Consider the following 13,994-nt stretch of genomic DNA (forward strand, 5'->3'; position numbering starts at 1 on the left):
TCTTTTCCCTGTTCTTTCTCTGCTACTGGTTTAGTTCCAGAGGTATAGAAAAAAACTAGAAGTATCACCCTTAGTTTGAAGCATATCCCTATTACCGTTTCTTCCCCTGGGGCTGCACAGGAACCTCTAGCTGTGCCTCCAATGCGCAGATTCCAGACCTCTCACCATCCTAATTGCTCTTTATTGGGAAAGTTTGTATTTGCCATAGTTTGCCTTCAAATGCAGTCTCCAGGTTCAGATTATTATTTCTGATGATAAGAATATTGCAATTCTTTAAATATGGCCTTAGGTTGCTCTAGCCTTTTCTTCTTGAAAGCAACCACATCACAGTGTTATCTCATAATTCAGCCATATTTCTTCCTGGCTTTCTCATTCAAGCTTCCCTACAAATTCAAAAACCTCTTGGCTGATTACCGACCCTGTTGATTGTACCTATCATTATATATCAAAAGTTCAGGTTATCCTAGTGCTTTTCAACATATTCCCTAATATTTCAGTAAACATTAAGCAATCACCAGCAATGTGATTAACACAAAAGCTTAAGCTCATGCTGGAAAGCAAACACAGATAAGGTGGGGGAGGATCTTATTTTTAAGATAGCACACACACACTCTCATCACTGTGTAATTCTGAATATATGTTTCTGAGTTCCTGAGGATTGGGCCAAACCCTGGTTTACACAACAAATAAATAGAACTCTCTCTCATCCTTGTCTTTATATTCTTATTTGAATGCTTATGGTTGATCCCACTCAAATAGCCTCAGGCAGTCTTCTGATGGTTCTGGAGGTAGATGGCACATTAGGCAAGTCTTTGGGAAAAAATAAGAATTATTAAAGATGAGCTTACCTCTTACAAGAAGATACTTATTAGCCTATAAGTCAGATGGCCACTTCTTACCTAATATTGAATCGGTATTCTTTGTTATTAATTAAATGTATCAATTTTTTTCAAATTTTAAACTTCCCTATTAGTCATTAAAGCCAACTTTGACCTTTTTGAGAGAAGGAAGGAAAGGAGGAAGAAAGAGTGGCAGACCTAATTAATTAGTCCATAACCTAAACATTATATCGATTATTTTTATTTAAATTTGACAAGCTGCTTTTAGAAATTCAAAGTTTTATAGGTAAGATGATGTCAATTCAAAAAGTAGAAAAGTATTTAAAAAATGGAACATAGTAAGTTCATTTTAAATTAAACAAACATTTGGGGTGCCTAGGTGGCTCAGTGGGTTAAAGCCTCTGCCTTCAGCTCAGGTCACAATCCCAGAGTCCTGGGATCGAGCCCTGAATCGGGCTCTCTGCTCAGCAGGGAGCCTGCTTCCCTTCCTCTCTCTCTGCCTGCCTCTCTGCCTACTTGTGATCTCTGTCAAATGAATAAATAAAATCTTAAAAAATAAGTAAATAAAAAATAAATGAAACAAACATTTGTTATCCATGTGCTCTATGTACCTGGTATAATGCCACAGCACTAGGAACACAAATGTAAATAAGAAACACACTGCTGGGGCACTTGGGTGGCTCAGTCGTTAAGCCTCTGCCTTTGGCTCAGGTCATGATCCCAGGGTCCTGGGATCAAGTCCCACAAGGGACTCCTTGCTCCGCAAGGAGCCTGCTACTCTCTCCGCCTCTGCCTGCTACCCTGCCTACTTTAGCGCACTCTCTCTCTCTCTCTGACAAATAAATAAATAAAATCTTTAGAAAAAAAAAAAAAAAAGAAACGGCTCTCTGGATGTTTGCATATTTGAATAAATGCATACTTTTTTTTTTTGTAGAAGCTGAGGTAGAAACACACTAGTTAACAGGATGACTAGGTATATATCTAAATCTCTCTTTGAGAGAAAATGGAAAGAACTTTAGAATGTTTAATACTTAGAAGAGGTTTCTTTTGTGAACGTTAAGTGGCTAGAATCACCAAGATTTATTTTTTAACCCCAGAAAGAGACCTGTCTGTAAATAATATTTTAATATGAAAATGTATTAAACACATATAATTAAAATCTTTTATGGGAAAATTCTAAGTCATCTGCATAGCGAAGAAGAACCATAATGTACCCTTTAGTAATATATGTTTTTGCGGCGAAAGTTGTTAAGTGTGAAAGGGAAACACTTTCATTAAAAAAAGAAACCAAAATGTAAATGTCAAATGTTTCCTGATCCCAAGTGAAGGTAGCGGCTAGAAAAAGCAGCCAAGGCTGCAAAGTCAGCCATGGCCACAAGAGGGCCACACAAGAGAGCTGTGCCAACCTTACCACAGGGAGCTGAAAATTGCTAAAAAATGAGTCTTTTCTGGCCAGACAGGAGGAGTTTCTGGCAACCAAAAGGTGGAGTTTCCAGAATTACAGTACCAGGGAAAATGAGTGCATTAGATATGGCTCCACAGGTGTTCCTCTTCCTGCATCTCAGTGTACCCAGATCCATGCAGCGTTCTTCCTCCTGGCACACCTAAAGGCTTCAGTTTGTGCAAGAAACGTACTTCCCGAAGGGACAGTGTCCTGGTATTCTCCAAAGAGGTACCCAGGGGTCAACTTCAGCCCCTGGCTAATATGATGACAGCAAAGTACATTATATATATTTTTTTAACTTTTTTGCAAATTACATTTTAGCAAGGACTTGAAACCCCTCCATCTCCTAGGTTTGTGAGTGGCACAGGGCAGAGGGTGGTGGAGGGAGATATGCATGTTTTAAGAAGACTTGGAAGTGTTTAAAAAGAGAAATTCCATGAAGATACTATGGCAACCACTGCTCCAAAGTCAAAGTCTAAATGTTTTCATTATTAATTTTCAAGAGAAAATATTTTTTCTGGGGAAAGAGAAATGCAAATGCATTCGGTCCAGGGTACTCACCCACTCCTATCGCAGGGCACGACTCCCCAGAGATCCAAACCATCCCTTGTTAAGGTGCCTGTCTAAACAAAAACAAGCACTGGGTTTACTCTGAAGATTCCGCAGCCCTATAATGACAACCGATGAGGTATGTTTTAACAGGGAAATATATGTCACGAACACATTACTGAGATCAGCACTTCAAGGAAAGGCACAATGAAGTGGGTGCCTGGGGTCCCAGGCAGAAGCTTTGATGAGCTCACACCAGTTGTCTGGCCAAGCTGGAGATAAAAGGAAGAAAGCAGTCTCTGCCTTATTACTCCAGAGGCTGGTTTTGAGGATCTAATGGTAGACTAGATGGATGGAGAAAGTTTCGGTAAGCCTGTAAGAAGGCTCACCGAGCAGAAGATAAAAAGTATGTCATCAGAAATAAGTAATGGGAATAGACTTTGTCCCTGCTCTAAACAGATGGTTTGCTATTTGACACTAGAAAAAAAAAAGGTGCTTAATGATATTTCTCTCAGTGCAGGATAACGATGAAGAGCTTGGATTCATTTCCAACACCAGCTGTATGACCTGGGCAAATTATTTAATCTGTTTGAACATCAGAGCCCTTACCTGTAACATGCTTATAACCAAATAAGGTTGTTATGAACATCAAATGGGGTAATTCAAAGTGCTTAACTTAATGTCTGACATAGAGTAGGACCAAATTGTAATGATAATTACTCATAATTATTATTTATTTATTTATTTATTTATTATTTATTTATTTTTATTTATTTATTTATTACTTATTTATTCAAATTCATGTCCTAATGGTCTTTCCCAACCCTGCTTCTTTTGCCCGGTCCAAGGAGGAGATGATCCCATCAATAGAACAGCCTTCTCTGTTATGCTAGTTTGATCACAAAATAATTCTGAGATGCTGGCAAGAGCCATATCAACCTTCTGATCTTGGTAGATCACTCAGAGATTGTAGTAATTATATAATACCACTCTGATCCCCTTAATTCTCTGTCATCAAAACTCCCAATGTACTGTTTAATAGGCACAGAGTTTCAGTTTGGGAAGATGGAAAAATTCTGAAGTTGGCTAGTAGTGATGTACTTAGAGCCACTTAAAAATGGCTAAAATGGTTAACGTACATTTTGTCACATAAAAAATAAATTAAGAAAAAAGAGAACAACAATTAAACAAAAACAAAAAACACCTCAAAGTTTCCCCACTCCCTAAAGAATATGTATGAATTTCTTAGCCAGATGTTAAAGGTACCTCCCATTACTAATGTCTTGCTCTGGCCAGAACCACAAGCCTTATTGCTTTTCTGAATCCATTTGTGTCCCCATGTCCACCTGCCTCTAATACCCTTGAATCGCATTAATTTTCTCTATCTATATTATGATGATTTGACATCTTAAAACCTTCCTAAGGAAGGTTTTAGACTTCTTCTAAAGACTGCTTCTCTGGGGTTGGTCAATTCTTACAGAGGTAGCAAGGAATTCAGCATGTGTTTGACATGTGAACTAACCAATCTTCTACCTGGCCCTTCCTCCTCAGGAGGCAAGAGTTCTCTGCCTTCCTCATCCCAGGCCAAGTGCCAGAGACAACCCTATAGCCCAAAGCTCACCCAAATCATTCAAAGTAACCAATCATAAGCTATGGTCTGACTTGCCTTCCCTGGAGAGATCCCAATAAAGACCATGGCCCGAGCATTCCCCTCACTCCTGCTTTGCTATCTCATCAAAGACTGACATTCCTCCTGTGGCCCCACATGGCAAGCCGTGAGTACCTCTCCTTACCAGGAGAACTGTGAGTAAGGTTAAACTCCTTTCAAAGGCAATGACCTCTCTCTGCAGTCATCAGTCATCTTTACAAATGAAGACCTGGGCACAAAACAGCCCAGCCCGTCTTCTTCATCTTCCCCCTCATAGCTCCCACCCTCAACTAGTACAGACACAGACCAAAAGAATACATTCCAGAGAAGGTAGATTAAGAGGCTGGTTATGAATAACTGGCAAATAATCAAAGATAATTTTAAGCAATATACAACAGATGCGAAAATACAGTATGGATTTGATTGGGGTTTTCCTTTAACCAAGTCCAATTAACTGAGTAAAACACAGTTAAATAAACTCTTCCTTTTTTTACTGATTCATTAAATCAATAAACATTTATTGAGCACTGACTATACACAAGGCAATATTCTTAGCATTAGGGATAGAGCAGGGACCATAGTAAAGGGTTTCAGTTCTGTTTTTTGTATGGAGCTTTGACCAGGAGGGACAGAATGCTATTTTAATTAACTGTGTTTTATAGAATATTGGAGCTGGAAGGACTGTAAAAGAGCCACTATTCTGTATCTATTCTCCCTCCTCTAAACCCCAGCATCTGAGAGCCCAAGAGATGTGCCTTTCCTAGATCACACACCCAACCAGAGATAAAAGGAAGTCCAATGCCACATCCTCTGTTTCCTGCCCCAGAAGAGTATGAAGAACCTGCATCAGATGACAATGATGATAAAATGGTGATGGGCACAAGGACGACATACACATACCTTATCAAAGCAAACGAGGTTTATTTGTCCACATACATTGATCCTCTGTGGGCTGATGCAAAAGATGCCTCTCTTCTTCAGCCTCCTCTGGGCATAGATAATGCCCGTGGTCAGAGCAGCAGGCAGAGCAGGAGGCACCGCAATTGTGATGACATCGAGGGCTTTCTTCACCACCTCCTCTGGAGGCTCCTGGGCCAAAAAGTCACTCTTCAGCATTAATAGGTAAAGCAATCCTGAATAGCATGGTGCAGATGGCTTTTTTTCCTTCTTCTTCTTCTTTTTTTTTTTTTTTGTTTTTTTTTTTTACGTTTTTGGTCAAATTCCCAGAAATGATAAAAGAGGGTCAAAGAGTATGGCTCTCATAAATTTTTCAAAGTCCAATGAAAAAGTTTGTAATGCTTCATACTACAACCAGCAAAGAACAATGGACAAATCTGCCATGACATCACCGACATTGGGTATCTGGGTTTTATTTTAAATTCCTTATTTAATAACTATAAAACACTACATTATTGGGATAAATAAATTCTCAGATTGAAAATGAAAAAATAGCATAAGAAGTATACCAGATGAGAGGCATGTTGATAGCTCAATAAATGGTGTTTTGTCCCTCTGGATCTTATTTTTATGATATTACTTAGTGATCAGTCTCAGATATTGGGGAACTGTGAGTGTATGTGCAGGTTTCAGTGTTCGGCTTTGTTTCCCAGGTTTGTAAACCATGCCTGAGATTAAGGTTAACACACAGAGTGTAAATTATACATAGACAAGTGTATGTGTGCATGTAGTAAAAGAACAAAAGCAGTTTACCCCGCTGAGCACATAGACGCACAAAGTATAGATCATCCCGATGGTTGCTGTCCCCACAAGGCACAGGAGGAACATGATGGCGTCCCTGTAGAGCTTAAAGTTCATTGGCTTTGGGTAGAGAATGGATCTCACGAGGTCACCTTTTGCAGTGTTGAATCCTGGAGTAACAAACACACACTCCACATTCTCAGGATGACATATCCTACTGCTAGTGCTCTTCTAAGCCTCAACATGGCCTTCGTTTTTCTCTAGAGATATTTAAACAGTACTTAAGCCCAAGGACTATTAAAGGATAATTGGGAAAATAGCTGAGTGCTGGAATGGAAATATCTCACCACACCTATTTCAGAGCCTATTCCTCTCTAATCTTTCTTCTCTCTACTTTCAGTTTCAATGCATTCCAGAGCAAGGAAACCACCACACTGAGGTCAGAGCACAGCTTTTCCAAGCATATCTTCATTTTTTAAAAATTTTTATTTATTTTAGAGACAGCATGCATGAGAGTGGAGTTAGGGGAAGAAGGACAGGGACAAGCAGACTTGTGCTGAGTGCCCAGCTCAACGTGGGGCTTGGTCTCACAACTTTGAGATCATGACCTGAGCCAAAATTAGGAGTTGGATGCTTGACTGACTGAGCCACTCAGGTACCCCCAAGTATAACATCATTTTGAGGGAACGACTTATGAGCATTCATACACACACACACACACGTTGCTTGACTTTAAACCATATGACCCACTAAATACCAATGGACTTAATTTCTAATACTTTTCAGTGTCAAACTTTCAGTTGCTAACCCTGCCTAGGGTTAGAAAGAACTTGGAATTTGGGGTTAAAAGGTCTAGGTTCTAGGTCCAGCTCTGTCGGTGCATAGCTATGTAATTTTTTTTTAAGTCTGCTTGGATTGTGTTAAACTCAGCCTATTTACATACAAAGTTGAAAAAGGCATCTTTACTGTGCTGATTTGATACATGGTAATAGTTTATAAACCACAAAACACATAAAGAGTAATTGTTATCAGTATTATTTTTACTAAAAAGGCATATGCCATAGTACAATTCACACTTAAAATATAAAAATTTATATATATTTGGCTTATTACCTAAAGATTATTCCTTACTTAATAAATTTAAGGCACTAGACAAACGGAGCAAAAATATTTCATTAAAGTAACAAAATAAAAGAAAAGCTCCTAACTCACCAGTCTGCAGCACCACCGCTTTCACGGACCCAGAACAGGCTCCCTTGGCTTGGATAATCTCTGTCCCACAGAAGAGGACATGTCGTTTATAGTCTGCTTCACTCTGCATTTTCCAGGGCTCAGAGCTCTCTGTCTTGGGTAATGGAGTTTTAGTCACTGGAATACTTTCTCCTATAAAAAAACAAGCATCTCGTTTTGTGAGGTAAGGAGCCTTCAGTCTTTTAAATCATGCCTGCTCTCACTCAGTATGTGGTAGATGTTTGTTATAAGCTTGCCGTGGGGGAAGGGATAACCCTAGGTTTTAGGTATACAAGGAGAAAGAAATATGGTTCTTGTTTTTAAGAGATTTATAGTCCAGACAAATAAGTATAATGTTGTATTATAAATATTGTAAGTTTTGTAACATCGCACATGAATGCTTAAAAAGGCTAGAAATAGCTACATGGGGAACGGCAAGTTGTGCATTCCAGAATGCAGGGTGTTGGGGAGTGAGTGGCTCTGAGACCTGTGTAGGAGCCAAAGCATGGATGGCCTAAGCGCACATATTTAAGTGTTGAAATGGTTTTTGTAGGCATTAGTGGCAGAAGGGGGTGGGGAGATATTTCACTGCTTTCTTCAGGAGACTAACATCATATTTGTGTATAAGAGAGAGCAGTCTGTCTGCTGTATGGGAGTGGACTGAAGTCTGGTGAGACTGTAGGCTGGACATCCAGTTGGACAGAATGAGGTCTGAACTACGGCAGTTGGCAGTAGGAGCAGAGAGAAAGTGCTGGCTTTGAGAAATAAAGAGGTAAGAAGTTATAAAATTTGGGGAGTTCTTTTTATCTTGGCAGGTCATAGGGACAGAGAAATTCAAAATGGCTTCCTGGTTTCCAACTTGGGGAAAATGAGCAGAGGGAAGAATTGCCTTTGGTCACCATGAGTTGGAGACGTCTTGTGGAATGGCTCTGCTGAGATGTCTTGAATTTATTAATTTGGGTCTGGACTTCAGGGGAGAGGCCAGAGACATTTAGTCAGATTCCCCACCTTACAGACTATGATTAAAGCTATGGGAGAGTTGAGATTACTTAGGGATCGCGTGTGAGGATAGAAGAGGATAGGGCTAGGACACAGCTCTGAGCAACACCACCAATGAAGAGTACAGGGGAAGAGGAGCAGCTCAGGACGCTGGATAGTGTCGTCAGTGGTAGAAGAACTTGGAGAGAAGGCACAATCTTGGAAAGTTAGGGAGAAAAGTTCACCAAAGGAAGAGAGGGTGAGAATAGTCAAAAGCAGCAGAGATGTCTATAAGAAGGGAAATCCTCAGAATCCTTTGAATTTGGCAATTGGGACATGGGTGACTTTTACCAGTGCAGTGGGGATAGATTGGGGCAGGTTGAAGTGTTAGTACAAGGTGGTGAATGAAGTTACGGAAATAATTAGGGACCGTTCGGAGAAACAAAACTTATAAAGCCTACCACTGGTCTTTGCAGAGTAGGCAGTACAAAGTCAAATATATATGTTGCACTTGTGCAAGAAAATGGTCCTTAGCACTGCAAAAGTCCCAGTACTAAGAGATTTTTTAAAATCTACATAGTCCTTATAGGAAGAAACCTGGCATGCCACACATTTAAAAAGTTTTTTTGGTAAAGTTAATAGAAGAAAGATGTGTGTTCTTGTCTCTATTTCATGCCTTCCTGGGCTGCCCAGGGAAAATGGATCCAATTTGGGCTTTCATGGGAACCATAGTAAGTCAATGTGTCTTCTCGGCCCCCTGGTCCATCTGTGAAAAAGACTTTATGATTCTTCTTTATCTTACAGAAATGTTGGCAAACATCTCCTCAAAGGTATGCATGAGAACTCAAAGCACTGTGACCTTGAACAAGTCACTTCGCCTTTCTGGACCTCAGCTTCCATATCCATGAGATGTAGTGACCTCTCAGGTCCCTCCCAGCTCTAGCATGTTGTTTAAAAATGAAATACAGTTAGTCCAAAATTCTTAGTGTGTATTTTCACAGCAGCAGATGTGCCAAATCCTGTGTCATGAACTTCTTGACATGTTCAAGCCAAGCCAAAAAGAGCTTGGACTTGACCATCTGGGTTTCAGAATGTCATCAACAGCTCTCATATCCTCCAAGTTTATTTGAAGATATATTTTATATGAAAACACTAAACATAAAAGTCACAGTTGATTCTGAAATGTCTAATGATCTCTACAGCCTTTTAAAATAAAATGACAGGGTTGCAATACTCTTTGTTCAAGAAGAAAATGCTAAGCACTCAGAAAGTTACAACTGTATCAAACTTAGCACATAGAAAGCAGCTTCAATTTGAACCCTCAGAACCATCCAGAGCAGGACAGTTAAGTAAGACTTCACTGTGGGAAGGTCCCACAGCAGCCCCATCCTCTGCCACTATTGTTCAGATAGAGGAGGAAGCTGGGAGAGCTTGCAGAGGCTGTAAGTTGTGAGACAGAACCATACCTGTCAGCATGCCTTCATCTACCACACAGCTGCCGTCAATCAGGATGGCATCGCATGGCATTTGCACTTTGTTCCCCGTCAAAACTAATAGATCTCCAGGTACCAGGAAGCGTGATTCCAGCTCTTGGACTCCAGCTGAAAGTGTGAGATGGCAGAGTCAGATTTTTTTTTTCTCACAAAAACATAATCTAACAACTCCCTTAATTGGACATCAATGAAAAAAACAACCAGGACATTTTTAAAAAGGAAGCTGTTCCTCAACATTGATTCAAAATCTGGAAACAATAAGGAAAAAAGCAATAAATTACATAAAATAAAAACCTTTGTGTAGTAAAACAATAAATAAATAAGCAGAGAAAAATACTAAAGACATGGGGCGCCTGGGTGGCTCAGTGGGTTAAGCTGCTGCCTTCAGCTCAGGTCATGATCTCAGGGTCCTGGGATCGAGTCCCGAATCGGGCTCTCTGCTCAGCAGGGAGCCTGCTTCCCTCTCTCTCTCTCTCTGCCTGCCTCTCTGTCTACTTGTGATCTCTCTCTGTCAAATAAACAAATAAAATCTTTAAAAAAAAATACTAAAGACAAATTCAGAAACTATGTTTGAAACTTATATTACATTATATTACAAAAGATTAACATTGCTGATATATAAAGAACTCCTGAAGAAAAGAAAGAGATGTATAGCAAATGACTATAGCAAAATTGCTAGAGATGTTTGCATTTTATATGTGTGTATGCGCGCACACAATGCAAGTGGCATGTTTAACATTTGAAGAGATCTCCTTCTTATCCATAACTTAAAAATTGAAAGTACCGTCCTGCCTGCCTGCCTGCCTGCCTGCCTTCCTTCCTGTCTGCTTTCTTGTAGTTCTTTCTTTCCTTACTCAGCCCCAAAGCTATAGACGTTAAACAAGCAGACATCCTTGCAGAAGGTTGGGGATGTGGTTGGCAGCCTGCTGCAGGTGTTGGAGACTAACCAGGATGGACAGGTGTTTACCTGGTGTGGGGCATGTTGTCAGAGCCCAAGGAGGGAGAGAAGGGCCCCAATGGTGACAGTGGCCTGGTGTGAGCTGTTGGAGTCCAAGCAGTGAAAAAGGTGTCTACGTGGAAGTGGGGGAGAGCATCAGTAATGAGAGATGATGGGTTACACCCAGCAGGGATTGATAGAATGAGTAGATATAATGAGGCTAATGAGAGCCAGGTTTCTTATGAAGAAAGGAAGTTACAAATATAGATGGAAATAAAACTAGACTGAACACTGTGGTATTGGATTAGAATTGGAGACAACAATGTAAACTGATGGTTTTCAATAGATAATAGATAAAAAATAAAATAGATATAAATGAATATGTATAATACATATATATAAAATGTTTGCTTGTCTTTTTTATACATATATTCACTAATTCTGTTCTCTGAGAGGGACTAGGAGTAATGAAATTACAATAATGATGTGCATATCTAGTGTCCAAATTTTGGTTTCTAAATTCTATTCCTCCCCACCCCCCAAAAAAATCAGCGTCCCTTAAGGAAATGGCTGATTACAAAGCTGTCCAAAAAAAAAAATCATATAAGCTGGAACATTTTATTACACCATTAAGTTAAAAAGTGCTCAAAGAAAGATGGAGGCAGATAGAAAAAACATCAAAGCCAACTTAACAGGCTCTCATTGCCCAAATCTGTAATGATTTGAACATCAAGTAAATAATGATAAATGAACTATAAACCATAAAATAAAATAGGAATTCATGAGTCCATATGACATAAGTAAATGGATAAATAAATGGGGAGAAAAGATGTAATTAGAAAATCATGATTTGGCAACTATCAAAGTAATAATTCAGCTAAGAAATGGCAATGGATACAACTAGTGGGTAAATTTAATGAGGATAGCTTGTTTATGTAGTCTCAAGTATCTCTCAACAAAACAACTATTAATTACAAAGGACAAAAGAGTAAATTTACAATGGAGAAACCTGGAAGATACTATTTAATAAAGTGATCCAAATTAACATCATTAGTAATGGGATAAATTTAAATTATGTACCACCTGAGAGGAAATGATGAGGATATGGGATCATCTCTATGAGAGTCCAGCCCAAAGTGCATAACCTGAATTTAACTATGAGGAAACATCAGACAAATCCAAATTGAGAGACATTTCACAAAATAACCAGAGTCAGAGGAGTCAAGATCATGAAGTCAAGGAAAGATTGAAGATTAAATTTAAATTTAAAATTTAAGTAAGATTAAAAATTTAATCTTTTAAATTTAAATTAAATTTAAAAGATTAAAACAATATTTCTGTATAATTCCAAATCCTCTCCTATAAAGAACATTATTAAGACCACTGGAAAAACTTGGATGGGGTGTGAGCATCAGTTGCTATTAACATGTCAATATTAACTTCCTGATATTAATGGTTACACTGTCATATATGTAGAAGAATGTCCTTGTCTTTGAGAAATATACACTACAATATGTAGGAGTCATAGAGCCATATGTTGGCGACTTACTCTCAAATGGCTCAGGGAAAAAGTTACTTGAACTATTCTTGTAACTTTTCTGTAAGTTTTAAGTTATTTCCTAAAAAAAGAAAAAAATAAATACATCTAACATTGCCCACCTAGCTAATTAGAAAAAGGTAAAAGTTTGCCAGCATATTCTGTCAACAAGTCTATGAGGAAACACACATTTCTGGCACAAACGCAAGCTGGTACAATCTCCATGAAAAGAAATTTGGCTAGATCTATCTAGCAAAAGAACATACATGCATTTATTCTTTAACTCAGCAATTTCAGTTCTCAAAATTTATGCCAAAGATAGACTGGTGGAAATAAGAAAAGACAAATATATGCACAAGCCTTTTGATTACATCACTATCTTTATAGTAAAAAAGTAAAAAATAAAATAAAATAAAATCCTTCAATAGAGAACTGATTGAATAAACAATGGTTCACCCATACACAAGAGTACTAGAAAGCTGAAATAATGAGCAAAAAAAAAAAAAAAGTTATATATTCTTTTTTTTTTTAATTTTTTTATTTTTTCAGCATAACAGTATTCATTATTTTTGCACCACACCCAGTGCTCCATGCAATCTGTGCCCTCTACAATACCCACCACCTGGTGCCCCCAACCTCCCACCCCCCACCCCTTCAAAATTCTCAGATCGTTTTTCAGAGTCCATAGTCTCTCATGGTTCACCTCCCCTTCCAATTTCCCTCAACTCCCTTCTCCTCTCCATCTCCCCTTGTCCTCCATGCTATTTGTTATGCTCCACAAATAAGTGAAACCATATGATAATTGACTCTCTCTGCTTGACTTATTTCACTCAGCATAATCTCTTCCAGTCCCGTCCATGTTGCTACAAAACTTGGGTATTCATCCTTTCTTTCTTTTTTTTTTTTACAGCTTTATAAACATATATTTTTATCCCCAGGGGTACAGGTCTGCGAATCGCCAGGTTTACACACTTCACAACACTCACCATAGCACATACCCTCCCCAATATCCATAACCCCACCCCCTCTCCCAACCCCCTCCCCCCATCAACCCTCAGTTTGTTTTGTGAGATTAAGAGTCACTTATGGTTTGTCTCCCTCCCAATCCCATCTTGTTTCAATTACTCTTCTCCTACCCCCTCAACCCCCCATGTTGCATCTCCTCTCCCTCATATCAGGGAGATCATATGATAGTTGTCTTTCTCCGATTGACTTATTTCGCTAAGCATGATACCCTCTAGTTCCATCCACGTCGTCGCAAATGGCAAGATTTCATTTCTTTTGATGGCTGGATAGTATTCCATTGTGTATATATACCACATCTTCTTTATCCATTCGTCTGTTGATGGACATCTAGGTTCTTTCCATAGTTTGGCTATTGTAGACATTGCTGCTATAAACATTCGGGTGCACGTGCCCCTTCGGATCACTATGTTTGTATCTTTAGGGTAAATACCCAGCAGTGCAATTGCAGGGTCATAGGGTAGTTCTATTTTCAACATTTTGAGGAACCTCCATGCTGTTTTCCAGAGTGGTTGCACCAGCTTGCATTCCCACCAACAGTGTAGGAGGGTTCCCCTTTCTCCGCATCCTCGCCAGCATCTGTCATTTCCTGACTTGTTAATTTTAGCCATTCTGACT

The 13,994-nt window shown here is 39.1% G+C and overlaps 1 protein-coding gene across 2 annotated transcripts in view; it reads right to left on the reverse strand.

Annotated features, from left to right (window-relative positions):
* ATP13A4 (ATPase 13A4) overlaps positions 1–13,994 on the reverse strand; it is a 140,198-nt gene that overhangs the window by 42,193 nt on the left and 84,011 nt on the right. For both annotated transcript variants that reach the window (XM_047733203.1, XM_047733209.1), the window contains exons 9-13: positions 9,853–9,987; positions 7,391–7,561; positions 6,191–6,348; positions 5,381–5,569; positions 2,845–2,906 (exon numbers count right to left, since the gene is read on the reverse strand). In XM_047733203.1, coding sequence (XP_047589159.1) covers positions 2,845–2,906; positions 5,381–5,569; positions 6,191–6,348; positions 7,391–7,561; positions 9,853–9,987 — 715 coding nt within the window. The remainder of the gene's footprint in view (positions 1–2,844; positions 2,907–5,380; positions 5,570–6,190; positions 6,349–7,390; positions 7,562–9,852; positions 9,988–13,994) is intronic.

This window comes from Lutra lutra, chromosome 1 (assembly GCF_902655055.1).
Source record: "Lutra lutra chromosome 1, mLutLut1.2, whole genome shotgun sequence".
NCBI classification, from domain to species: Eukaryota; Metazoa; Chordata; class Mammalia; order Carnivora; family Mustelidae; genus Lutra; species Lutra lutra.